The 25366-nt window shown below is 44.0% G+C and overlaps 1 protein-coding gene across 1 annotated transcript in view; it reads left to right on the top strand.

Annotated features, from left to right (window-relative positions):
* Window positions 1–24598, top strand: part of appl2 (adaptor protein, phosphotyrosine interaction, PH domain and leucine zipper containing 2) — a 56823-nt gene extending 32225 nt beyond the window's left edge. The window contains exons 13-21 of the mRNA XM_080736792.1: window positions 1598–1654; window positions 5266–5360; window positions 9458–9619; window positions 10941–10993; window positions 18025–18199; window positions 19643–19679; window positions 20689–20844; window positions 21920–21967; window positions 24306–24598. Of these exons, the coding sequence (XP_080592918.1) occupies window positions 1598–1654; window positions 5266–5360; window positions 9458–9619; window positions 10941–10993; window positions 18025–18199; window positions 19643–19679; window positions 20689–20844; window positions 21920–21967; window positions 24306–24440 (918 nt within the window). The 3' untranslated portion in view covers window positions 24441–24598. The remainder of the gene's footprint in view (window positions 1–1597; window positions 1655–5265; window positions 5361–9457; window positions 9620–10940; window positions 10994–18024; window positions 18200–19642; window positions 19680–20688; window positions 20845–21919; window positions 21968–24305) is intronic.
* Window positions 24599–25366: the final 768 nt, after the last annotated feature.

The following is a 25366-nucleotide window of genomic DNA, read 5'->3' as shown; positions in this document are numbered from 1 at the left end:
TATAGTCTACTTTGTGTAAAAAAAAAAAAAAAAGAAAAAAAAAAAAAAGTGTTGCTTTAAACGTCCACATCAACATAACACAATAATACATTAAGATGAATTGAATACACAGTGTTTTCGGTGATATCGGTGCGCGAGCACAAACGTTATCTGCATAGCAATGTACAACACCGTTAAAACTGGTTAAAACAAATAAAACATCTGCGCTGTTCAACTCTGCCCCGTCTCGGTGCACTGCCGTGCAGTAGAGATGAGACATTCGCGAACGATTCCGCTCTCTTGAACGGCTCTTTTAAATGAACAATGGGATCCAGTCCGCAGTCGCGGGACACCATTCACTGACAGAGTAATGAGTCGGTGTCGAGAACGGATTCATTTCAGAAACGGATCATAAAAAGCGGGAGGCACAGCTCCCGCTAGAGCCAGCAGTCAGTGTGGACATGTCATGGACGCAAACACAGCTTAACAAACATCATCATGGATTACTTACAACACTGGAACAATTCAGAAGCACTTTAATTAGAAAATGTAACTAGTAGCCTACACTTGTGTATGTTAATTTGACTTTAGTAGATTGTTTAATTACTTCGTGGACGTGCGTTTGTGCTGTGGCAGGTTATTTAATATGGGATTTTGACAGCGTGCTTCTCCTCTTAACGGAACACTGTCCCGGCTCCGAATGTTTTAACGATGCGGCGGTTCTGGCCGTTCCGTCTCACTTTCACCCCTACGCTAGTAGGCTCTATAGTGCGAGACAATAAATGACTGTTCGCCAATTGCTACATCTCTCAATTGGAAGTACATGACACCAGTCCAGCAGTGCACTGCAGTAGTAGGCTAACTGGTGATATAAAAAAAAATATATTTTCGACTCCTCGACTCAAACAATTGGCGTCGATTCCCGGGGCTTAAAGCGACGCGTCGATTCGTCGATCTTTAGAGGACAGGCCTAGGCACAATGCGATATATTTGTGAGCTTATAGATTTGTTTTATTTTTAAAGAAGATTTTAAGAAAAAAATATACATTTTGTCCCACCTGCAGATGTGCCATTTCAACACTTCACACGTTCTGCCATTGGCAAGACAGTAGATTTTCAGGGTATTTGCAGAAAATTGAGATAGTAGATCAGCTATTTTTGCTAGTTTCTGAAATATAAGCTCTGTTCTGCATACAAATTTGAAAAGTAAAACAGGGAAAGAAAACAGTGAAAAAATGCATTTGCAGGAAAATTTCAGGAAAAGAGCAGTGATGTATAGCACATCTATACATCAATGTTTGATTATGTTGATTACATGTTACACCCTTAAATCCTTGTTAATGTCCTTAATCTCCCTCGTTGTCTTACATCTCTGGTGGTGGTGACACATATTAGTTTGTACTAGGAGTGTTTTGCTAGTAGTACTAGGGATGGAGGATATGAACACTTCATATCACGATTATTGTGCAGTGCATGACGGAGGACGATATCACGATAAATCAAATCAAGTGTTTTTATCACGATAAAAGATAATATCGCATATCGTCCCATCCCTAGTTGGAGGTGTCATGTGTTGGTGGAGAGCAGTGTTAATGATGTCTCTGTGCTTCCTCCTCAGTGGATCTGCACCGTCAACAACATCTCCAGACAGATCTACCTAACGGACAACCCGGAGGTAATGTGTCCAACAATAACAGATCTACAAGCTGACGACGCATTGCGTTGTTGTTAGCTTGTAGATCAGAATATAACGTAAGCTTTAAGGGCTTTGCACACAGACGCGCTTTCGCAGGGAAAAAACAGACAATTTCATTTTTTTAAAGAAAACAATGATTCTCTATGACCTCATGCACACCGGCTCCGAATTTGCCATGCGGCAGGTGGCTGCGGCTGTGCGTTTTTTTTCCCGATCGAACCCAGTTCGATTCGTGCGTCTTGTCGCATGCGGTAAAACTCATTGACTCCTTTTACTAGACCTTACCCGTTCAAAGATGTGTGCTCCAAAATATGTGCAGAGTGTGGGTTGTGGGGAAAGTTACTGTAACTGGTGCGTGCGTGAGAGCATCATAATGTAAGGAGCAGCTCATGGAGGAGTGTATATTTATTTACCCGTTGGAAGATGAGACACACATCAAACGCACCTGGTGAGAGAGAGAGAGAGAGAGAGAGAGAGAGAGAGAGAGAGAGAGAGAGAGAGAGAGAGAGAGAGAGAGAGAGAGAGAGAGAGAGAGAGAGAGAGAGAGAGAGAGAGAGAGAGAGAGAGAGAGAGAGAGAGAGAGAGAGAGAGAGAGAGAGAGAGAGAGAGAGAGCGCACATTCCTGAGAGAATGCACATTCCTAACTGTGAGAGAGGGAGCTGTGTGTGTGGGGCTCCAGATCCCATGGCCTGGAGGAACAGACCGTAACTCTGGCAACAGACAGTAGAAAACGCTAATAAACAGCTTTAATTTGGGAGAAATGAAATTCGGGCTCCGTCACCGTTGGTATAATGCTAATGGCCAATACCATGTGAACTTTGGGATCAGTTGCTGAAGCGAGTGAATAGATAAACGTAGATAAGCGTGAGCGTTAGAGCGTTAGAGCGTGAGTGAGTTGTTTGGAAAATTATATGTTTGATGACTCCTTTCTCGGATCCGCAGTGTGGATTCTGCACAGCCTTGCACACCAAATCCAATGCGTTTTAATCATGCAGCAAACGGAAAGAAACACAACGGTCCTGTGTGCAAAGCCCTTTACTCTGCATGTATGTGAACACTTGTTCAAAATCTTTACAAATTGGATGCACTCACAGACTCTTAAGGAACTAGAGCGGCTGCTGGGGAATCCCCGGTTCCGTCGCCCGCTCCCCCCTGTTTCCAGGGTTAGGGTTAAGTCTTGCTCTTCTTGAGCAAGACTTTGAACCCCTAACTGCTCCCGATGAGCAGGTTGGTGCCTTGCATGGCATCCACCGTCGGTGTATGAATTTGTGTTAATGTGTGTGTGTGTGTGTGAATGGGGGAAATGTAATGCACAATGCACATTTGTTAACACTTTGGATAAAGGTGCTATATAAATGCACCATTTAACTCATTGCATGCCAGGCCCGATAGTCCCGAGATTATTTCAATGTCTTTCCCTGCCAGGCCCGATAGTCCCGAGAATTTCCGCCATTTTGAAAAAAAAAAAAAAAAAAAAAAATCAAAAAAATTTTCTTTTCAAAAAATTTTTTGGACCCCAAAAAATGTAGTAGGCATGATAGAAATCGCGAAATTGCATGTTTAACCCCCATAGCAACCCCATCTATCAAACATGGCAGCCATCTTTGTTTACATTTTAGGAAAACATAATGGCTTGTATCTCATGAATGCCTGAACGGATTTCCATTCGGATTTTTTTGTTTGAAAGCTGTGAGCAATGTGGACACACGTGGTGCATTATCTAGGCATGGGTGTGCATGATCCGTGCACTATGAATTACATGGAAGTCTATGGAGACCAGTGGCACCATAGAGTACGAAGGTATTGTTAAATGGCGGGGAATGTGTTAACAATACGACTATTTTGTATCCACAAGTTTCCAACGTCCCATCGTGCGTTGCGCAGAAGGTGTGCGGCACTTCCGGCGTCGCAGCCGAGTGTGATCTACAAGCTCACAATCGTAGCAACTGCGACGCGACGTGAGCTTGTATGTCAGCTGTTCCCCCGATGTGACCCACACATAATTCTGCAGTAAATTAGCGTAGAAACAGGTGGAGATATATATATATATATATATATATATATATATGTATAGTATCTCTGCTATTGTGCAGAAACCACTCCAAAATGTAAAGTTTTCAGGAAAATAGAAATCATCCAGCTCAAGTGGAGTTAAGAGGTTTTGGCTGAAGCGCTTTTTACTACTTTTCATTGGTTCAACATTTTTTTACATTTTAACCAACACACAGACGTTAAGGGTGTTCAATAGCACTGATTTCTGAAAAAACAAATACAAAATAAATTTATTTCGCTGGTTTCTGCCGGATGGCGACGATATCTATCTTTCCCTGGTATGTTTTCCACGATAGTTTTGACAACTTCTCTAAACACACATTTTGTTGACCCTTGTGACACCAACTTGTGAGCTTGAAAATCTGCTAAATCGGGGTGGTAAAACGACAACATGTTTTAAATTCATACACTACAGAAGTACGGTGCATGTACTTTATTTCCTCTTTTGCAATCTCAGAAGGGTGTGTGTTTGCACAAGGTTTAATTCTGATTATAGGGAAGTTGCTATTGTCCACAGATAAGGCCTCCACTATCTGTTCTTGTACACACATCCATTCAATTCCATAACAACTGTGAAGGTTGACTCAACTTTGACCTTGATTTCAAGTGTGTGTGTGTGTGTGTGTGTGTGTGTGTGTGTGTGTGTGTGTGTGCGCTACCTTCCCTCTGCCAACCTGGGGAGAGCCCCGAACTGAGCTCATGCTTGCTTCAGTACATGAAGAGTGACGGACCACTTCTTATCACCTGACAGGGGGGAGTTTCCCCGGTTGGACGTAGCGCGTGGAAGGAACACGCTATTCCAACCAGCTTTTTTCCCCTCCATCAGACAGGCCATGGCCATGATTATTGCATGTTTTTGTGAGGGTACCTACCCTAAGGAACACAGGGAGAACGTGGAAACACCACACAGAAAGGCCCTTTCGCCAACCCCTCCTAGGGTGTGGGCGCTGATGACATGGAAGAGAAAAAGAATAATAATAATTATGGAAAAGAAAAAAAGGTCATGTTATTTTAAGTGGTTAATTGGTCAAAAATAGCATATCTACAAGCTCACGCTGCGAGGCGTTGTGAGCTTGTAGATCTGCTATTTTTGGCAAAGAGGTTTGGTGTAGAGGGGAAAAAGAGCAGACTAAGTACAGAGTGAAAGGTCAAGTTTATTAAGTATTGACGGTTCAAGTGGTTAAATATCTGAAAACACAAATTGACATGAATCCAAAATACAATGATAATCGTGATGTCAAACGATGAAACTATATGGAATATATGGACAGCTTGTAGGGATCCCTGCACCATCTCTCTCTCAGCTAAGGGGTCCTTGGCCTGAAAACGTTGAAGACCCCTGACCTAGAATACACACCTTACAGGTGGACCCTGATCCAGGAAAGGTTTTGAACCCCTGGTCTATATAATACAGTACATAACTGTTTCAAACGTGAGGTGAAAGTGTGCCCCCTTGTGGTTTTAAAAACAACCTGCACATGGATAAGTACATGGTGGAAGTACAATAATGCTCCTCTCTGTGTTGTTGTTGCGGTCAGGCTGTGGCCATCCGGCTGAACCAGACGGCCATCCAGGCGGTCACTCCCATCACCAGCTTTGAGAAGAGGCAGGAGGGCTCGCCCAACCCTGACAGGTGAGGCACTGTTTGTCTTTAAATCAGGGGTCTTCAACAGGGGGTCCGGGACCCCGAGGGGGTCCTCAGAGTTGCTACAGTGGGGCCGCCAAATCTTTGCGTCATAGGATAATTCTTTTAAATGAACAACTTGAACCCTCGCATCCCTATTCTAAGGAGAACTTTAGCCAAAAAGAGCAGATCTATAAGCGCTCAACGTCTCATGCTGTGAAGTTGTAGATCGGCTATTTTTGCCAAATAGGATACGTGTAGAGGTTTAAAAAAAAGATCAGACCAAGTACAGAGTGAAAGGTTAAGTTTACAAAGTATCACCGATTTAAGTGGTTAAATGTCTGAAAAAACACATTAACACAAATCCAACATAGATGCTGTTAAACAAGTCTATGAAAGTCTGCAACACAATTTTACACAATATGTAGGGGGGGTCCCTGCTTTATCTCCCTCTCAGCTAAGGGGTCCTTGGCCTGAAAACGTTGAAGACCCCTGCTTTAAATTTCAATGAATTATATACACAGGACCCCAATGGAAACGAGCCATAGTGCATTCTTGGTTTTATCCTTTTAGCATCCCTTTGTGTGGAACTCTACCAGCTGTGCTTTTTTTTTTTGCAAACTGCTAATAATGTAATCAATCAATCAAGCACATCGCTCAATGTTCTATATACAGTATGAAATGTTGAGAGTGCATTATCTCCAGTGTTCAAAATATACTGTATATCATCAAATCACCAAATAATATATCACCATTTAATTGTATTCATCAGAAATTATTTAGTTATCATAAGATTTTAGTAAACAAACTACAGTTGACTTAGTCAACACAAATGTCAGATGGGTGGGGCGTGATGATGTTCAAGTTCAAACGCTTGAAGTGAAAGTGTGCCCTCTTGAGGTCTGAAAATGACCTGCACATTAATGAGTACACATGGCTCCTTCTGTTTGTTATTGTCATCTCAGTAAAGTAAATTTCTTTGTTATTTTTTACATTACTGGAGTATTTCCAATTTCCAATACTCTCAGAGGCAAATATTTACTCCACAACAATTATTTGAAAACTTTAGTTACTAGTTAATTTGTAGATTTTGATTATTATTACAAAACATATATTACCGGTAATCACTTATTAACCTACATATTCGGCCATTTGAAAATAGCCAATCTACAAGCTCACAATGTGTCTCGATGCGACACATTGTGAGCTTGAAGATCTGCTATTTTCAAAAGATTTTTTATACATTCGAAAACTTGAAATGGGACATTCTGGCCAGGAACAGTTTGACAACATCAAATCTCTTCACCAGAAATAGCCAATCTTCTGTACAAGCTGACAATGTGTCACAGTGGGGATGCTAGGGGTCTTAGCATGGTTCAACCATTCAGCAAATGTGGGCCACAGCTAGAAGCGGTTTGCTATTTGTGGTTCCTTTTGGATCCCTGGGTCTAAGGTCAACATAACCTTCTGCCTTGAACTACTTTCTCCTTCTTCTATTCTGTTTCTCCTCCCAATGTATTTCCAATCACACAAACACTTTTGTCACTGTTTTCACATCCCCAACTCGACTTGTCATGCGTCTGTCATTACAGACAGACGGTCTTTTCAGTGGGGAAAAATACGTAGCTTTTATTTAGTGAGAAAAAGGTTCAAGACGCAAGTCAGTTCCGACTCACAGTGGCAACAACAATAACTTGTGAGAGAGTGTGCTTAAACGAGGGAAAAGGGAGAGAGGCCTTTTCTTTTGAAGTAGATTGTGTAACTTTTTAGACTGAAATGAGCTCTTATGATTATGGAAAAGCAGCCTTTTTATGTCGCTCTGCGAAGGAAAATGGTAGAGTTCGTTAAAGTTGGATATATAATCACAGTTCTGAAACGTCTGTGAGCAGTGGCTCCTAAGCAAAACGTTAAAACACAAACTATGCCAATTACCCACCATACGGTAGACAAAGAGCTACAACCCAACCTTGTCGGTGTCCTCCGTTCTGCACATAACTGCACATAATTGTTTCCAACTTCACAATATCTAGTGAGGACGGTCTGCTCTGTTTATGTGAAATAAATGCATGGGTTAATATAGCGTCACAATCATCATTTTAACCACTTTGTAATCATGCAACGGTCCCTACACCTGTTTCTAAATTACACATAATGCAGGAGGCAGCAGGACGTTGCACTTAGAAAAAATATCACCTGCATGCAATTTATTGACAGAAGGTAACTCATAACATGTCTACGGTGGATTTTTATGAAACAAACACTTTGCAGATAGAAAGAGGATAGTTCAAGCTTTCCGTACAGCTGCAATGTTGGTGAGTTTAATGATAGGACTTTTCTGTTAGGATGTATGGGCTTACAGGTCTGTAACTCTGAGAGGGTTACAGACCATTCTTCTGCCAACATCTGGCTTTGTCCGGGACGTGAAGCGTGGCCTACATCTAGTCCTACATCTTGGCACAAATCGCTCAAAGTGTGTTGTACTCCACTAAATATCCAGGCTCTGAAACGTGGCCAATAAGCGGTCAAAGTGTGTGGTACGCTCAGGGTCACACTGGCCAAGCTTCGCGGGACACTTAAAGGAGTAGTTCACCCCCAAAATGACTTTTTTTTCTCTATTGATTACTCACCCCATGGAAACATGAGTTCAATAATATTTTTAGTTTTTTGTCACATTCACCAAGATAAAAATGTGATTACAATAAATGTACCTCCATTCGTTCCGGATGGGGACCCAAATGGATTCGGGGTGTGATCTTCTATTTTTCAATAGCTAAAGCATAAAATGGTTAAAGCAGTTCAAGTCTAACGCGACACAGATGCTTTAAGGTACAGTATAGGGCTGTCACAATTTTTTACTTGACGATTAATTTCCATATAAATGATTGCGTGGATTTTTAGGCTTTGTAAACAAAAGTTGCTCGGGGGAAAAAACTGACAATGACCGATGCCAGTAATGAAAATAATGTATTATGGCCAAAATATGCCATATTTAATATTGCATACTCAAAATGTGTTATAGTGGAAATAGCAGAAATACAAGCTGAGGTTGTACTTTAGATCTGCTATTTCCACTATTTATGAGAAGAATCAAACAAAAAAGTCCTTGTTTCCATTGAGGCCTTGTATATCAATTCAATTTATATTCCTTTTTCAAGAATTGACTGTCCTTCATATTCTTTTTTAGGTTTTTACCTGCGTTTACGACTGCTCTGTAGGCCTATTGTTGATTCTTCTTTGCTTTGTTTTCCCGCTGTACACAACAGTACTTTTTGAGCGGTGGTCACACCGTCTCCTATACGTGGCCGTGTGTGTGGGTATCCGTCCGTCCGGCCGTCCGGCCGTCCGTGTCTGTATGTAGCCTCAAGCCTGCAGTACCTTTTCTGACCACACATGTTAAGGGAGGGGCACTGTTGTTCTCACACACACACACACACACACACACACACACACACACACACACAGATGGATGATGGATATATATATTTGTTTTGCTGTTGCGCAGCCTCCACGACCACCGCTCAGTTCACACGGGTGTGATTTTTTCACGCCTCAGCGTGACTGATTTTCCTCCTTGGGATAATAAAGGTATCTATTAGGGGTGTAACGATATAGTAACTGCATCGAAATATCGATGCAGTATGATTTTGTATCGTATCAAATCGGTAGTGCAAATAATTGATTGTATCGATACTACCTACTTGTGCATTATATTTAGCATTTTTAAGAAGAACATTTTAAAAAGAGGGGTTTAATTACTTTTCTTTTCCATATACCGGTAGCTACACTGGTCTATCGATACATGTGTGTAATCTCTGGGTTCATGTCAAGGTGCAGGTTTGTCCATATGTGTTCAAATACAATGTCCATGTATTTGCCAGATAATCACTGTGTTTACTTATTTATATTCATAATAATACAGGTTTCCCCTAAAAACCTGCATTATCCACACCTTTCACACAGATTTATATGTATCGTATTGCCATGAATTAACCAATATAGTCCATGTATCGTATCGTCAACCATGTATCGTGATATGTATCAAATCACTATTAAAATGTATCGTTACACCCTTAGTATCTATCTATCTCCTCCTCCCCTCCTGACAGAGCTAAGCCAGGAGGTGTGGTGCAGGGCAGCAGCAGTGACTTTTCTCAGAACGCGGGCGCCCCTCTCGAGGCAGACGACCTGATAGCACCCGGCACCCCCATCCAGTTTGACATCATGCTGCCCGCCTCAGAGTTCCAGGACCAGAACAGGGGCGGGGGAAGGTGAGAGTGGGCTGTGTGCACGCATGAGTACCTGTACGTGTATTACCATACTTGTGAGCAGGAAAAAAGTAGTCACATGTTTTACTTAAGTAAACATGTCAATACTGCAATGTAACACAGGCAAGTAAAAGTCCGGTAATGTTCTTGAGTAAAAAGTACAAAAGTATTGGCATCTAAAGGTACTTAAAATAACAAAAGTAAAATTACTCATTGTGCAGAATGCCCCATTTCACAAGGTCAAAATATACTACAAAAACCTTCCAGATCTGAATAGCCGATCTACAAGCTCACATGTGAGCTTGTAGATCTGCCACTTTTTGGCTTTAGGCTTACTTTTAAAACACATACACAGCCATTTACAATATGCTTGTGCGCCTATACTGCCAGGAATATTATTAATTTCCAAGTTATCAGTAGCCTAACCCAGCAGGGATAATATAATTGCAGAATGTAGTACACGTACTATACCACTAGAGTGTGCCCAACGATTAGGTCTTGCAGTCTGGACTCAGCCTGGACAGCATGTGGACCATAATGGCCGCCTATGGAGCCGCCATTATGGCTCCCGGTCCGCCGAACGGGAGCGATCCTGGAGCGCGTGCACGTCCTGCGCACGCCGTGTACACTCGTTTTTGCTCCTGAGTGACCACTCTGTCAGCCTGCCATTTTTTTCCGAATGAAAATCCGTCTAAATATGGTAAAGTTTGATAAGAAAAACGTCAGCTTTCAATGCTATGGAAAGGCCTATGCTTTGTTATGGCCGAACGACTTCCGGGTTACGTCATCGATGATGTCATTTCCATCGCATTTTCATAGCTTAAGCTTATATGAACCTAGAATGGTCATTTATAGCTCAAAAAATGTCAAAAAAATACCCAAAAAATCAGAAAATGATCCCCAAGGCAACGTTTGGCGATCTGGCTGGCTGGGCCTCCTCAAAATGGTGATGGAAGGCGATTTGGCTGGCTAAGAGTTAATAATACCCATAAATACCAAAACATTTCATTCATAAAATAGCCATCCTAAAATATTAATGTCCTCAGAAGTACAGTAATAGAAACGTGTGTGTGTGTGTGTGTGTGTGTGTGTGTGTGTGTGTGTGTGTGTGTGTGTGTGTGTGTGTGTGTGTGTGTGTGTGTGTGTGTGTGTGTGTGTGTGTGTGTGTGTGTGTGTGTGTGTGTGTGTGTGTGTGAGAGTGAGTAGGTTTAGATTAAGCTAATTTCCTGAAAGCTGTCCTTGTAATGGTTATTAAATTCATTCCAGGAAGCCCAACGCAGGGGTTTAATAGTGTGTGTGTGTGTGTTTGTCTGTCTCCTGAAAGGCGCACAAATCCCTTTGGAGAGACGGATGATGACTGCTCCCCAGAAAGTGACGGTAAAGCTTAATGCATTTCATTGCATTTTTATTGTGTACACCATTATCTTGTCTTAGAAGTGTTCATGTTAGCTTTGTGCTTGGAGTGACAATTTAATTCTAGCTTGTACTTAGGTGTGCGTGCGTGCGTGCGTGCGTGCGTGCGTGTGCTTCTGCTCCTGTGTTTGTGCATGTTTTAGTGTTTTTACATTAGGGGCAATTGATATTTGCAGGCCTGGTTTACATGATTGTGGACAATATTATTCACTGTGCATTATGTGTCTTATGTGTGTAATTCAATGAAGGCAAAATGAATGGTTTCCTAGAGCCAGGCACACCACATTGTGGTGGGGACATTTTTCAGTATGTTTGGTACTAAAGATATTCCTGCATTGTGGCAAAAGTTTTTTCCTCTATCTCATACATGGGCAACTGGCTGCCCGGGGGCCACATGCGGCCCCCACCTTCACTTAATGCCGCCCACAGGTTAATATAGAATACTGGCATAAATTTGTTTTCGGTTGACCCGCTTTGATTACTTCACTCTATACTGTATCAGTAGCTTTATGACTAGTATTTTTTTTGTCTTTTTTTATTTGTATTTAAGTTCATGAAGTTAACATAACTAAATGCATTTGAAATGAAATAAAAAACATAGTTTTCAGGATTCCAAATCAAAAATAGCAAAAAAAAAATATTCAGGATTCCAATTCAAAAATAGCAGATCTACAAGCTCAAAACGCGTCACAAATTTTGCGTTTTGAGCTTGTAGATCGGCTATTTTTGCTACTTTCGTGTGGTGAAGTAGGGTATTCATCTATTGAGCGCAGGAAGTCATGACGTAGCTAGTTCAGGAGGGGCGAGCTAAGGGTTGACAGCGCGCCGGGGGGGGCGGGGGCCAGCGGCCTCATCCCCCCCCCTTTACCCAGAGTACATTAGACCTAGCTGCACAGCTATAGTCAGTTGCTAAGCTCAACGCTGCCACGGAGGTCGCTGCTACGAGAGCTAATCGCTACAAACGTTGCCACGTCGTCGGGAGCTGCTACCAGGCTAGCCAGCCTGCGCGGTCGCTGATCAGTAGATCAATGAGGTGCTTTTTCTATTTTGTTTATTACTTATTATTACTTCTTAGTCCACTCACCATGTCGGGAAGTTCTCAGTCGGATCCGGAAGACCCCCAGGGTGAGGGAGAGGAAGTCGAGATGATCCCGGACTCCGGGGTCCCACCAGCTCAGCAGGAGGAACCAGCTACTCCTCGCAGAAGTCCTAGGCTGCACCAGTCGCTGAACCCATCGGATTGGCCAGTGCATAGGATCCTGGATGAGCTGTATGTAAACGGGTTGTCACCCCCGATGGGGCTCGGCCACGAGGGGTTGTTCCAGTTTATGTGCGCGGCGCGCAAATCAGCCGGCGAAGAGCCCCCGGCGAGCAAGGGGAAAGGGCAAGGCAAGGGGAAGAGGCCTGCAAAAGCCGACACCCAGGCTCCACCGAAAAAGAAGAAAGGCGGTGTACCCAGCGGCGTACCCAGCGGCAGCAGCGTACCCAGCGGCAGCGGCGCACCCAGCGGCAGCACTCCTGTCCCCGCCGGCGGCGAGGACGGCTTCGGGGGAAAAGGCGCGAGCGTGGAGGTGCTCCTAGCGCTGGCGGACCTGAAGTCCACCCTGTCGGGGATGAACCAGCGCATCCAGCTGCTGGAATACAGCGGCGCAGGCCCGTCCAACGGAGGTTCAGGGCCAAGCGGGGCTCCACCGAGGGACAGCGAGGCTCCCTTCATCCCTCGCAGGAATCTGGGAACCGCAGTCGCGGCGCCAGCAGCGGGGTCTCCGTTCATCTCCCCGGCGGCTGCCATCCCCGATGCGCTGAGAAGCCAGATTCTCGCAGGTAAATAAGCACCGCTTGTTTGGCTCTATTGCTGGCTGGGGTTAAACCACCGCTAAATATGCTCTAAATGTGTTGGCAGGTCAGGATGTGAATCTGGTCAAGATTCTCTTATGCGCCGCTGAATCCTCGGCTGAGAGGTTCCTCGACTGCGGGGACTTTTCAGTTATTCTGAAGGACAACGATCCTAGATTGTCTAAGTCACTGACATTGCCGGAGTTTAATGTGGCCTTTGGGGTTTATCGCGATACTATGTGCGAGTTCTATCAGGAGCGCAGGGCAGAGTTGGACACCTACATGTCCATAATTTCCGACTTAGCTTACACTTATGGGGGAGGACTCTTCTATGAGTATCACAAGAGTTTCTCCTCGAAGGCAGCGATGCACATTCAGCGCTTCAACCAGCGCATCGATTGGTCTGTTCAAGACCTTAGTCTGATTAGCCGACATTTCACGGCGCACCCGCCGCTGTCATGCTCGGTCTGTGACTCACACAGCCACAGGACCGATTTATGCCCCAAGACCGGTTCCCAGAATCCGGCTAGTAAGCCCAAATCCTTCCCGCCCGCTAATCAGCACCCGCAGATGGGGTACGGGCAGTCAGCGAACCCAAGACAGCAGGTGCCGTATGGTCCTACTCGCAATATTCCTTTGTGTATACAGTTCAATGAGAATGTCTGTACATTTCCTAAATGCAAATATATGCATACTTGCAGCTGGTGCGGGGACAGCCACCCCAAATCTGTGTGTCCCAGGAGGACGAGGCCGGAGTCCAAGAGTGGGAAAAAATATAAAAGATGCATCCCTCAACTCCAGTGGACGTGCCGGCTCTCTCTGCTGCCTTATCAGACCATCCGAACAAATGCTGGGTTAAATATCTGGTTACGGGTTTGACTCAGGGGTTTCTAGCGGGGCTTTGTTGGTTGCCTAATGTGTCGCATGTGTGCAATAATCTCAAGTCAGCTCTCGCGGAGCCATCCATAGTGGATTCTCTCCTGGCGAAAGAGAAGGGAAAGGGGCACTTAATAGGTCCGTTCGACGAAGCGCCGTTTGGCGTGTTCAGAGTTAGCCCCATAGGGCTAGCCACTCGGAAATACTCGGGGAAAAAACGCCTCATTTTCGACCTTTCCGCCCCGCATGGTGGCACCGTTCCTAGCATTAACAGTTTAATACCGCTGCCACCGTTTTCTCTCTTTTACGCTTCAGTAGATCAGGCTGCTCAGATGATAAAATCCGCGGGGCCAGGAGCCTGGCTGGCTAAAGCGGACATTGTGGACGCGTTCAAAGTTATGCCGTTACACCCTTCACAATGGCACCTGTTTGGCATTCAATGGCGTTCTAAACTGTATTTTGCGGTAAAGCTAACGTTCGGGTGCAGCAGCAGCCCCCGCATTTTCGACACGCTGTCGGAAGCGCTATGCTGGATCTTGTATAACACGTTTAAACTCCCCTTCGTTCTCCACTTGTTAGACGATTTTCTAACTATTGATTTTGCTAATGCACCGCCCGCTAGAGGTATTGAGACAGTGCGCAAAGTGTTCAATAGTCTCGGAGTGCCGCTCTCCGAAGAAAAAACGGTCGGCCCCTTAACTAGGATCGAATTCTTAGGAATCATGCTGGATAGTGTTCTAATGCAGGCCGCCTTGCCGTTAGAGAAACTCCTAAGAATTAGAGAGATTATTAAGGAAACAGCGGAGGCGCCAGCAGTTTCAAAAAGGGCGCTGCTATCCTTGCTAGGTCACCTTAACTTTGCGATGCGCATTATTCCCCACGGCCGCTCGTTTGTGTCTAGATTAATCGACCTATCAAAGGGAAAAAAGGCTCTCTCAGATATTATTGAATTAGACGAGGGGAGCCGGTCAGATCTCAAGTTCTGGTCACTGTTTCTGGCTCAATGGAACGGAATCTCCTTCTTCTACAATGAGGAAGAGGAGGCCTCCGAAGCCATGCAGTTCTTTACGGACGCGGCCCCCTCCGTCGGGTTCGGGGGATTCTTTAAAGGGGAATGGTTTGCCAGTTCATGGCCAAATGAAATGCTAATGCTACCTCAAGGTTGTAAATCTATTGCATTATTTGAACTGTACCCCATTGTTGTAGCTGCCTCCCTATGGGGAGACAAGTGGGCCCGGAGGAAAATCTCCGTTCGATGCGATAACGAAGCAACAGTTCAAGTTATTAATAAAGGGCGCTCTTCAATTAGCATTATTAATAAATTCGTAAGACGCCTTACCTGGCTAGGCTTGCAGAACAATTTCATCATGCGGGCAGAGTCCATTCCAGGCAAACAAAATCGTATTGCTGACGCTCTGTCCCGTTTAAAGTTCCAGGAATTCCGCATGCTATGTCCGGAGGCCGCAGCCAGAGGCCTGGCGGTTCCACCGTTCGCGGAGATGTCGCTGGATTAATTCAGGAAAGGCCCCTGGTCTCCTTATGGGAGGCCGCAGAGAAATACATGCGTAAGGGCCTTGCCCCAAGCACCATTAAATCCTATGACTCAGCATGGTGGTTTTTCTGCAATTTTTGTGAACGTTTTGCATGTCCCTTGCTTCCCCTCAATATCCCAATGGTGTGTGCGTTCATAGTTCATGCTTTCGAATCTAGGAAGTTACAGGCCGGGTCCATTAAAGCAATTATTTCGGGCATTCAATTCCATCTCCGTTGCCGTGACCCGACGGTACCAAGTATTCTAAGCAACCCAGCCATTCACCTGTTGCTCAACGGCATCAAGAAGGAGCGAACTCAAGGCAATGATAGCCGCTTACCTATCACTATAGCGGTGCTTCACAGGTTGGTGGGGAAATTAAGGGGAGGCCTATTCGCATGGCACATTAATGTCATGTTGGAAGCTGTTCTATTATTCGCCTTCTATGCTTTCCTACGTTGCGGGGAATACACGGCGAGCACCCTGACTTTCGACCCATCTGAGGGCCTCTGCTTTTCTGATTTAGTAATGGAAGATACGCATTATACTGTTTTGCTAAAAAAGTCAAAAACTGATAAATTTAGCGTAGGCACGCCGGTAGTGGTGGCAAAAACTAACTCACTTTTTTGTCCTTTCACTTCCATGGCGAGATATTTGGCGGTCCGGCCGATGTCAGCTCCTAATGATCCACTGTTTCGCACCACCGAGGGGAGGCCCATGACAAGAGCCTGGTTCGCTGATAAGCTGAAGGCGTTGTGCCAGAGCGAAGGCCTGGCGCCGGCCCCTCTACACGCCGCACTCCCTGCGTATCGGAGCAGCAACTTCAGCAGCCCTTCTGGTGCCTTCGGCTACAATCCAGTCCCTGGGTCGATGGTCATCGGCAGCCTATGTGCGTTACATCAGGTTCAGCAGGCCAGAGATTCTCCAAGCTCAGAGGCTCATGAGCAGCCAGGCGACGCTGGAGTGACCGAACCAGCGGTCGATTAAAGACTGATTGCGTCAAGCTGAGAGTAATCAGGGCGCTTCAGGCGGAGCCATGTATACTGTGGGAGGTTTTCTTCCCTAGCAAAGCAAGGTGGTCGGGGGTGGTAGAATATTAAAAATCATGTATAAAAAATATAAAATGCATAAAAATAAAAAATAAAAAAATTAAATGTATATAAATTAATAAAGTATTCTGGGTGCTGGGCGCAATGTTTTTGTATGCTTAGATAGGTTAGTTTAGTTATATGCGCTTCTGGTCACAGCAGTGTCCAAGCTGTTAGGCCCGCGGAAACAAATCATCCTCACCGATGATTAGGAGCCTTATGGATTCTAAAGCATTGCGTGTTTTGGGGGGGGACCCGCGTGGGTCCTTTCTTTGGGGGTATCGGATCATGTGTCCACGGAGAGCTTAATTCACGATATAACGTTATATATATCGTGACCCGCGGTACACTGATCCGATGGTAGAATCCATATGCCACTCCTAGGTTCCGCTTGAAGTTTAGATAGTGCTGCATTTATCCATGCTTGCTGCTTATTTCATTATGCTATCTGCTGCTCATGTCATTAGTTGCTGCTGTATTTGCTGCTTATCTCTATGTGCTATATTGCTGCTTGTATGCTTCATTCTTGTCAATAAAGCCCATTCAACCTAATGGTCGTCCCTCCTGAAATTGAGCGCAGGAAGTCATGACGTAGCTAGTTCAGGAGGGGCGAGCTAAGGGTTGACAGCGCGCCGGGGGGGCGGGGGCCAGCGGCCTCAGCCCCCCCCTTTACCCAGAGTACATTAGACCTAGCTGCACAGCTATAGTCAGTTGCTAAGCTCAACGCTGCCCCACCGCCATCCCCAGCGTCCACCTCAATGGATTATGCTTATCCCCGCTGGGGGTATCGGATCATGTGTCCACGGAGAGCTTAATTCACGATATAACGTTATATATATCGTGACCCGCGGTACACTGATCCGATGGTAGAATCCATATGCCACTCCTAGGTTCCGCTTGAAGTTTAGATAGTGCTGCATTTATCCATGCTTGCTGCTTATTTCATTATGCTATCTGCTGCTCATGTCATTAGTTGCTGCTGTATTTGCTGCTTATCTCTATGTGCTATATTGCTGCTTGTATGCTTCATTCTTGTCAATAAAGCCCATTCAACCTAATGGTCGTCCCTCCTGAAATGGAAAAAGTTAAATAGATACAAGGTTTCTGTCAGACAGTATATGCAATGTGGCCCACTGGATTGAGTGTGGGAATATAGTGGCCCTCCTCTAGGGATGGGACAATATGAAAATTTCATATCACGATTATTGTAACAAAATAAATTGCGATTTACGATCTTATCACGATAATCAAAATCCATAATCCTGGGGCAGAACATTTGCCAAAAAATAGCAGATCTACAAGCTCACAATGCGTCGCGTTGTGAGCTTGCAGATCGACTATTGCCAAAAAAATAGCAGATCTACAAGCTCACAATGCGTCGCTTTGTGAGCTTGCAGATCGGCTATTTTTTAAGACGATCAAGTACGTATATTGTAAGTACCTTTTCCCAATTATAGAGGGTTTAAGTGGTACTGAATATGCAGCTTGACAAATAAAAGGTGAATTGATCCCAGCGCATGACAGAGGACGATATCACGATAAATTAAATCTCCACAATACGATTTTCACGATAAACGATAATATCGCTTATCGTCCCATCCCTACCCTCCTCTATGATAAAAGTTGTCCTCCCTTGCTCCATCTCCTTGTTTCTGGTGCTGCAGACTCCCTCCTGCAGCAGGTGTTTGTGGTGCAGTTCCTGGGCTCCATGGCGGTGCGCTGCGGAGACAACCGGGAGGTGATCTACGAGGCCATGAGGCAGGTGCTGGCCGCCCGGGCCATCCACAACATCTTCAAGACCACCGAGTCACACCTCATGGTCACCAGCAGCTCTCTCAGGTAGAGGTTGGAGTACAGAGAACCGGGCACCATACTAACCCTTTAACTTTTAAAGTGAAATATTCCAAAAATTACAAAACATTTCAAAGCATCATGAACAAGCACACGCGTCTTCAGTAAGCTGAATGGCTTGCAGTTTGAATGAGGTTCCTTGGTGAAACTGTGCAGAAGTAGTTGCCAAGGTGCCAAGGTTTTGAGTTATAATAAATAGTGGGGAGGACGCAAAAGACAATAACATCATCAACAGGCTCATACGGTATATGCAGTAAACTGTATATCGGCCTGTGTACTGTATGTACGTTGTTTACAGTATATCTGTTAAGGGTTTTTATTCAAGACGAATACTTTTCCATCCAGAACCCCCCCCCCCCCCCCCCCCCAACACACACACACACACACACACACACACACACACACACACACACACACACACACACACACACACACGTCACACACACACACACACACACTATGCAAGGATCAATCGGTTTGTTTGTTGTGTAACATAAATTAGACTTTATGGATTACTGTTAGAGGACAAGTTGTCTTTGATTACACTGGCAACTACAAAGATACAGGCTACCATTCATTTTTCTTTGGAAGCCAGTGACATGAAGACACAAAGATACATCTGATGTTTCCTTTGTAGCTGCAACAAAAGCTACAAAGCTAGAAATAAGTTGAGCTAGATTCAATTTCAGATAGATAAGGTTCAAGGTTGTACTTTATTGTTACGTCTTTTGTACAGGTACATAAGAGTAAAAGTTATTTTTGTTCGGCATCCTTACAGACAATGCAGTGATATATATATATACACAATAAAGCAGAACAACAGAAAACAACACATCTAAAGATAAAATAACAAGAAATAATGACTTAGGAAAGAAAGAGAGTGCAAAAGCAAAAGAGCAAAGAGAACGATGTGACCAAGGTGAACGTGGCATTACCGAACATCACTATCTTCCCTCAACTGCAGGGGTATTCAAAGTTTTCAGGCCAAGGACCCCTTAGTTGAGAGAGAGATGAAGCAGGGTCCCCCACAACCTCTTCATAGATTCCATATAGTTTCATTGTTTGACTGCACAACCATCAGTGTATTTTGGATTCATGTCAATTTGTGTTTTCAGATGTTTAACCACTTGAACCGTCAATACTTAATAAACTTGACCTTTCACTCTGTACTTAGTCTGCTCTTTTCCCCCTCTATACCAAACCTCTTAGCCGATCTACAAGCTCACAACGCCTCAAGCTATGAGCTTTTAGATCTGCTATTTTTGGCTAAAGTTTTCAGAATATTAATGCTAGGGTTCAAAGTCAATATAAAAAAGGAGAAAAAAAGTCACACAAAGATTTGGAGGACCCCCCTGTAGTAACTCTGAGGGTCCTGGACCGCCTGTTGAAGACCCCTGCTCAACCGTCTCCATTTTGTCTTCCTCTCATCAGGTTGATCGACCCTCAGACTCAAGTTACAAGAATAAGCGTAAGTTTTGCAAAATAAGTTAGTAAGTACTGGCACCAACTGTTCCAGAGCCTAGATATATATATATAAAAAAGTGAAAATGTTAAGCTCTCTGTTTGTGTTTTGTCCACTGCATTGCATGCACGTAAGCAACCCCTCACAGTTAGTTTGATAACCGGAAGCATAGGTGATTTTGCTAGCAGGGGGGTGCAAGACAGGCTTGGTTCCTCATGCTGGGCGAGCGTGTGCAACATTTTGGGTTTTGTACGGTTTTGTCCTGGATTTTCCCTTGTCCCTTGGATTTTTTACCTAAATGTAACACAAATATAAACAACAACAAAAAAGTGTGAAACAGGTGCTTCTTTTTCTAGACACCATGAGCATAATCCATATGTCTATATGACGTATTTTCTTATTTTGAAGCACATGACATATAGCCAAACAGCATCAGCATGTCAATGTCAATCAATGTCATTGTTTTACTGAGGATAAGGTTAGAAATATGTTTACAGTTGGGCATAGTTTTACTGAGGTTAGGCTTAGATTTTGGCACCATTCCACTGAGGTTAAGGTTAGGTTTAGTTTACTGAGGTTACGTCTAGAGCCTCTATCAGAGTCCAGGGTGAAGAGCTATTCACAGCAAATTTTAGGTGATAAGCTATCCACCTAAAGTGAGAAAACAAGTGGAGGCCATCATAGTCAGTCACAGTGAAGTCCTATCACTGTGACTGACTGGTCTAGATCGACCAATCAGTGAACGGGGTGATGGGCAGATCTGTCTGATAGTAAAAACAGAGATGTGTCGGGGTTCGCGGTGGATAGCTCTTCACCGCGAGTAATGATGTGATGTTGTAGTTTTATGACTTAAAAAGACTACACCGCGGTGGATAGCTTATCACCGCAGTGCCTACTATGATAGGAGCTTAAGAATGCCAGGTAGAGACCGTTCCGGTAGCCTGGTTTGCGCCCTTGGGTGACTGTTTTAATGGGTGAAGTGAATCTGGTTCCATCTGCCCACCCCTCTCATCAGTTCCAGCTGGGGGAGGTGTGCCAGTTCGCCGCCCACCAGGAGAACGGCAGACTGATGGGTCTGGTGGTGGAGGGCAGAGACTGGAGCCACGGCGGAGAGGAGGGAGAGCCCTCCTACAGCGCCTTTGTCTTCGAGAGCAACACGGAGGGCGAGAAGGTCACCACCACCCCACACACACACACACACACACACACACACACACACACACACACACACACACACACCAGTGGCGTCAGTTCAGCAAAAGCTAGAGTATGGCAAAGATGGGAGTTCTCACGGATTTTGTCTGTTTTTTACCTGGGTTTCTACGGTTTCTTGGGCTGGATATGGCAGCCTGGAACGGTTGTTCAAGTGCAGCTAAACTTGGCATGTTAGTAAACGTGCCACAATTAACAATAATGCATTGCACCTGTGCAGCTGACCTGCGGAACCTGGGAATATGTCAAGATTGGGAGAATACAAGTGTGGAGAATATAATTATAATACCTTGTTAAAGTGACCATTTTGTTACATTTTGCATTTGTAGTTATTTTACTGAGAGACATTCATGGATTTATATTTAAAAGTAACTTTTATTTTATTTCCCCCATACCCTATTGACGCCCCTGACACACACACACACACACACACACACACACACACACACACACACACACACACACACACCTTCTGAAAATATTTTGTACCAGTGTCCTCCATACATGATTTGTGCAGATTTGAAAATATTCCACAATTTTCATTTTTATTTTCTTTGAAAATAGCCGATCTACAATTTGTAGGCTTGTTTTCAAAGACCTATTTCTCTCGCTAAATTCAGTTATCCTGCCTTTCAGTTGCTCTTTGAGCCTGTTTGACTTTAGGGCTGGCACGATTGATGACATTTTACATGACGATTAATAATAAAAAATAATTGGTATGAACAATTTAATTGTGTTTTTGACATTGAAAATACCAGTTCTGTTTGGCTTTTAGGCTTTGAAGTTGCACATGGCAGATATGACACAACCTAATGACTGGCATAATTATTTTATACTTTCATTAGTTAATAAACATTAATAGTGGAAATAGAAGATCTACACAATCTCACAACACGCCACATTATGACCCGTTGTGAGCTTGTGTAGATCTGCCATTTCCACTATTTTGGAACACTTTTTTGAATATGGAAACAATGATTACAAAATAATTGCGATTAGATGATATGTAATAATTGTGTTTTCCTCTTCCACAGATATGTTATACAATAAGCCTGGGGAAGGATATTATAGAAGCCAAGAAGGTAAACTCCCAACAACTTCTCAGAAAACCTCTACCTTTTTTAAAATGTCATTTATTCATTTAAACACCTTGAGTATAAATGAGAATTCGATTTTTGATTACCATATAATTCACTAATAACTTAGCTCAAAGATATCCTGTAACAGTCTCTTTAACTAATTTCCTGCGATCCCCGTCGAAACCGGAGATTACCCGCTGTTCCAATCTGCGATGCCCGAGGAGCCCGAAGATTTAATTAGCTTTAATCATTATGAAACGATTAAAAGTATGGTCGCTGATTATAGCCGATTCTGGCTCTTTAGGCCCGCCTCCTAACTGTATCCGGTCGTATTTCCCGTTTGGACCGGATCTCGGTTTCCATATCCGGTCTGAGGTCCAATCGCAGCTCCGTTCGCATAGCTTTTCATTGTAAACAAGTGAGGTGACGGCCATAGAATGGTATTTTTTCACGCGTTTTCTTTTTTTGTTTGATTCTTTTACCTGCCTGGCATATGATCTGCGCACATATCGTCTGCTATGTGCGCGAACGTGTCCACGTGTTACCATAGCGCACAGCTGTTTCCAATGTTTTTTTATGTAAACACTGGCGGATAAGCAGGGATACAGCGTGGCAACGGATATGTCTATTTCAATGGGGGTTTTTTTATTCGAAAGCTGTCACCGAGTCTACACGTCTACTAGATGAGTCGCGCACAGATCGTGCACGATGTGTGCGCGTGCCCACGTTAAAAGGTAAGGACAATTTGGCAGGAAAACAGTTCAGCCTATAGCCCCGTTTTCAATGAGCAAAACTTCTGGAAGTCTTGTCAAAAATGACGGCAATTTTGAAATTCACGCCATGTGAAAACGGCCACTTATTTTGTCTTCCGGGATTTTTGGAGTCCGAAATTTGACGGCAAAATACCTAGTAATTTTTGCTGAAAGTACCGTGAGAATACAAATTTCCCTTCTGTGAAAACGCATACCGTTATTTTTGACGTTTTTTTGACAAGCAGGTGTAAAGAGCCAATGATAACAGTTAAAGCATTGTATTTGGGATTGAAAACGATCTGAATGTGAATGGGATATACAGTAGAAATATAATACAGCTTCACCTTGCATTAGGGATATAATTATTTAGACTATAGAAGAGTAGAGTCGCATTGTGACCATGGCTGGCTGCCTGCAAAAGTGCAATGATTTCTTAACGGCAGCTCCTTTTGGAACCTCTTCCTCCGCTATCTGCGGAGGGACTGGGGAGGTTCCGAAAGAAAGAAGCTGTTCTCAACAAAAGGTGCATCATTAGTTTATCGTCGTTGTCGTGTGATGATTAGTCTAAAAGTCTTTTGAGCAGCGAGCGAGTCCACAGACCACAGCTAATCTAAAGCCCACAGGTGCAACACGTTGCATTAGATGAGATCCTTTCTGAACGGACCTTATGTGTTGTTGTTGCTGAGCATGAAGAATATTTTGTTTAAGGAAATCCATTTGTAGCGTTCAGAGTGAGAGAGAGAAGAGACAGGACAGGCAACGATGCCACCGCAGTGAACGCATCGAACTGGGGAGAGTTTTTTTTTTTTTTCTTCAGGTCTTTCAGTCCAAGTGTTGCCATGTCTGCATTGTCTTCATTTCCGTAAAGTTGCTTGTATATGATAGTTGCTGGTTTTGTTTTATTTGTTGTGAGCTTGTAGATCGGTAATTTTCAATTAGCTGATGCGTGTAGTTTTAAAGTGCTCGTGTGGCCTAGATAATATCACTTTTTGGGGATTATTTTCGTACACCTGGTTGCTTAGTTCTCTCGCAAAGTCTGGCAAACGAGGTATTTTATGGCTATGCCAGCATTTTTGCTTATGTGAAAACACCCAAAAAACTAAACTCCCGGCAAGTTGAAAATCATTATGCTAATTATTTTGCAGGAAAGATTCCGTAACTGTAGTGAAAACATGCCTTAAGTTTAAAATAGCAGCAAATGAGTTAATTCAAGAAATTCCACAAAGATCCGTCAGTCTCTACAAACATAACCAACCGCATGTAGGCTCTAATAAGCCTGACAGCGTGTCACAGATCCGATTCCCGATGACCTTTCTGAAAATAGTGGGTCTTGTAATGCAGTGGTTCTCAACCTTTTCAGGCTGTGACACCCAAATAATCACATTTTAACTGGGGACCCCCCACCCTGATGAGCACTAAGAGTTGAGACATAACATTTTGTTTACTGTTGAGTGAGAAAACAATGTTGCACATTAAGTTAATCATCTGGGGACCCCCCAAAATAATTTGGGGACCCCCCTGGGGGTCCCGACCCACAGGTTGAGAACCACTGTTATAATGGAAGAATTCCTGCCGGTTGTACCCTTCAGGATCCGGAGGCGCTGGCGCAGCTGATGAAGACGATGCCGCTGACCAACGACGGCAAGTTCCTCCTCTTGGAATCGGAGACGGGAGAGACGGACTGCGACGGTTCAGGACCGGAGGACCTGGAATCTGAGGCTTAGCGCGTTCCACCCATAACCCTGGACAGGACAAGAAGCCACCGAGACCCCAATGGTCTTAACCTTAACTCAGGCCAGAAGGAGAAGTCTTTCCCTGGGGTCATTAGTCTCCCCAAAAAACCCTGCCTTCCTCCAATCCTCTAACCCTAGTCAGGGGTGTCACACCAAATGCTGGGCCCTGGGTACAAGGATTCACTCACATTTTGTGCTTTAACTATTGAAAAATAGCAGATATACAAGCTCACAGCTTGTAGATCTGCTATTATTGAAAAATCATGAAAAGTCTTTGAATATTTCAAATCCTTTGTGGTTTTTTGAAAAACCTACGTTTCTATGTCTGTGGTGCTCAAAGCTTTTCATGTGAAGGACCCCCAAAATGGGGACCCCCACCTCAAAATATTTAGTTCCAAGGAAGCAAAATTTGAGTTACAAATAGAATTGCATGCATTTTCACGGCTTTTCAAAAATAGCAGATTTACAAGCTTGCAGCGCGGCACTCGCGCTGTGAGCTTGTAGATCTGCTATTTTTCAATAACTAAAGTATAAAATAATTAAGGCCCCTCCACCTTGGGCCCTAGTAACTCAGTCCCACCTTCCCCCCCCCTTGTGACGCCCCTGCCCTAGTACTATTGTTCCGAGTAGCGTTAACGTCGCTGTCTGTCGGCTGGAAACCTTTTATGTCCAAAACCCATTACCTTTCAGGCACCACTGCACTAAACATGTTGTGTTGTAGTTAGTATAGGAATGAACACAGAGGTACCGGGTGCAGGAAGTGGACTAAGAAAGGGGAGGGGCCAAACAGAGTTCCTGTTTCTACACCAAATGAGGTTTCTGCCCAGACAGCGGCGCTAAGTAATGTGCTTAAAGGAGGATTCCGGACTACCCGTTTTCTTACTAAGACCTGAAAAATACCTAAAAATGTCTTTATG

The sequence above is a fragment of the Nannobrachium achirus genome, assembly GCF_963921795.1.
Source record: "Nannobrachium achirus genome assembly, chromosome: 11".
Lineage (NCBI taxonomy): Eukaryota > Metazoa > Chordata > Actinopteri > Myctophiformes > Myctophidae > Nannobrachium > Nannobrachium achirus.
The sequence above is the reverse complement of the archived record's forward strand: the minus strand, read 5'-3'. Positions and strand labels throughout refer to the sequence as shown.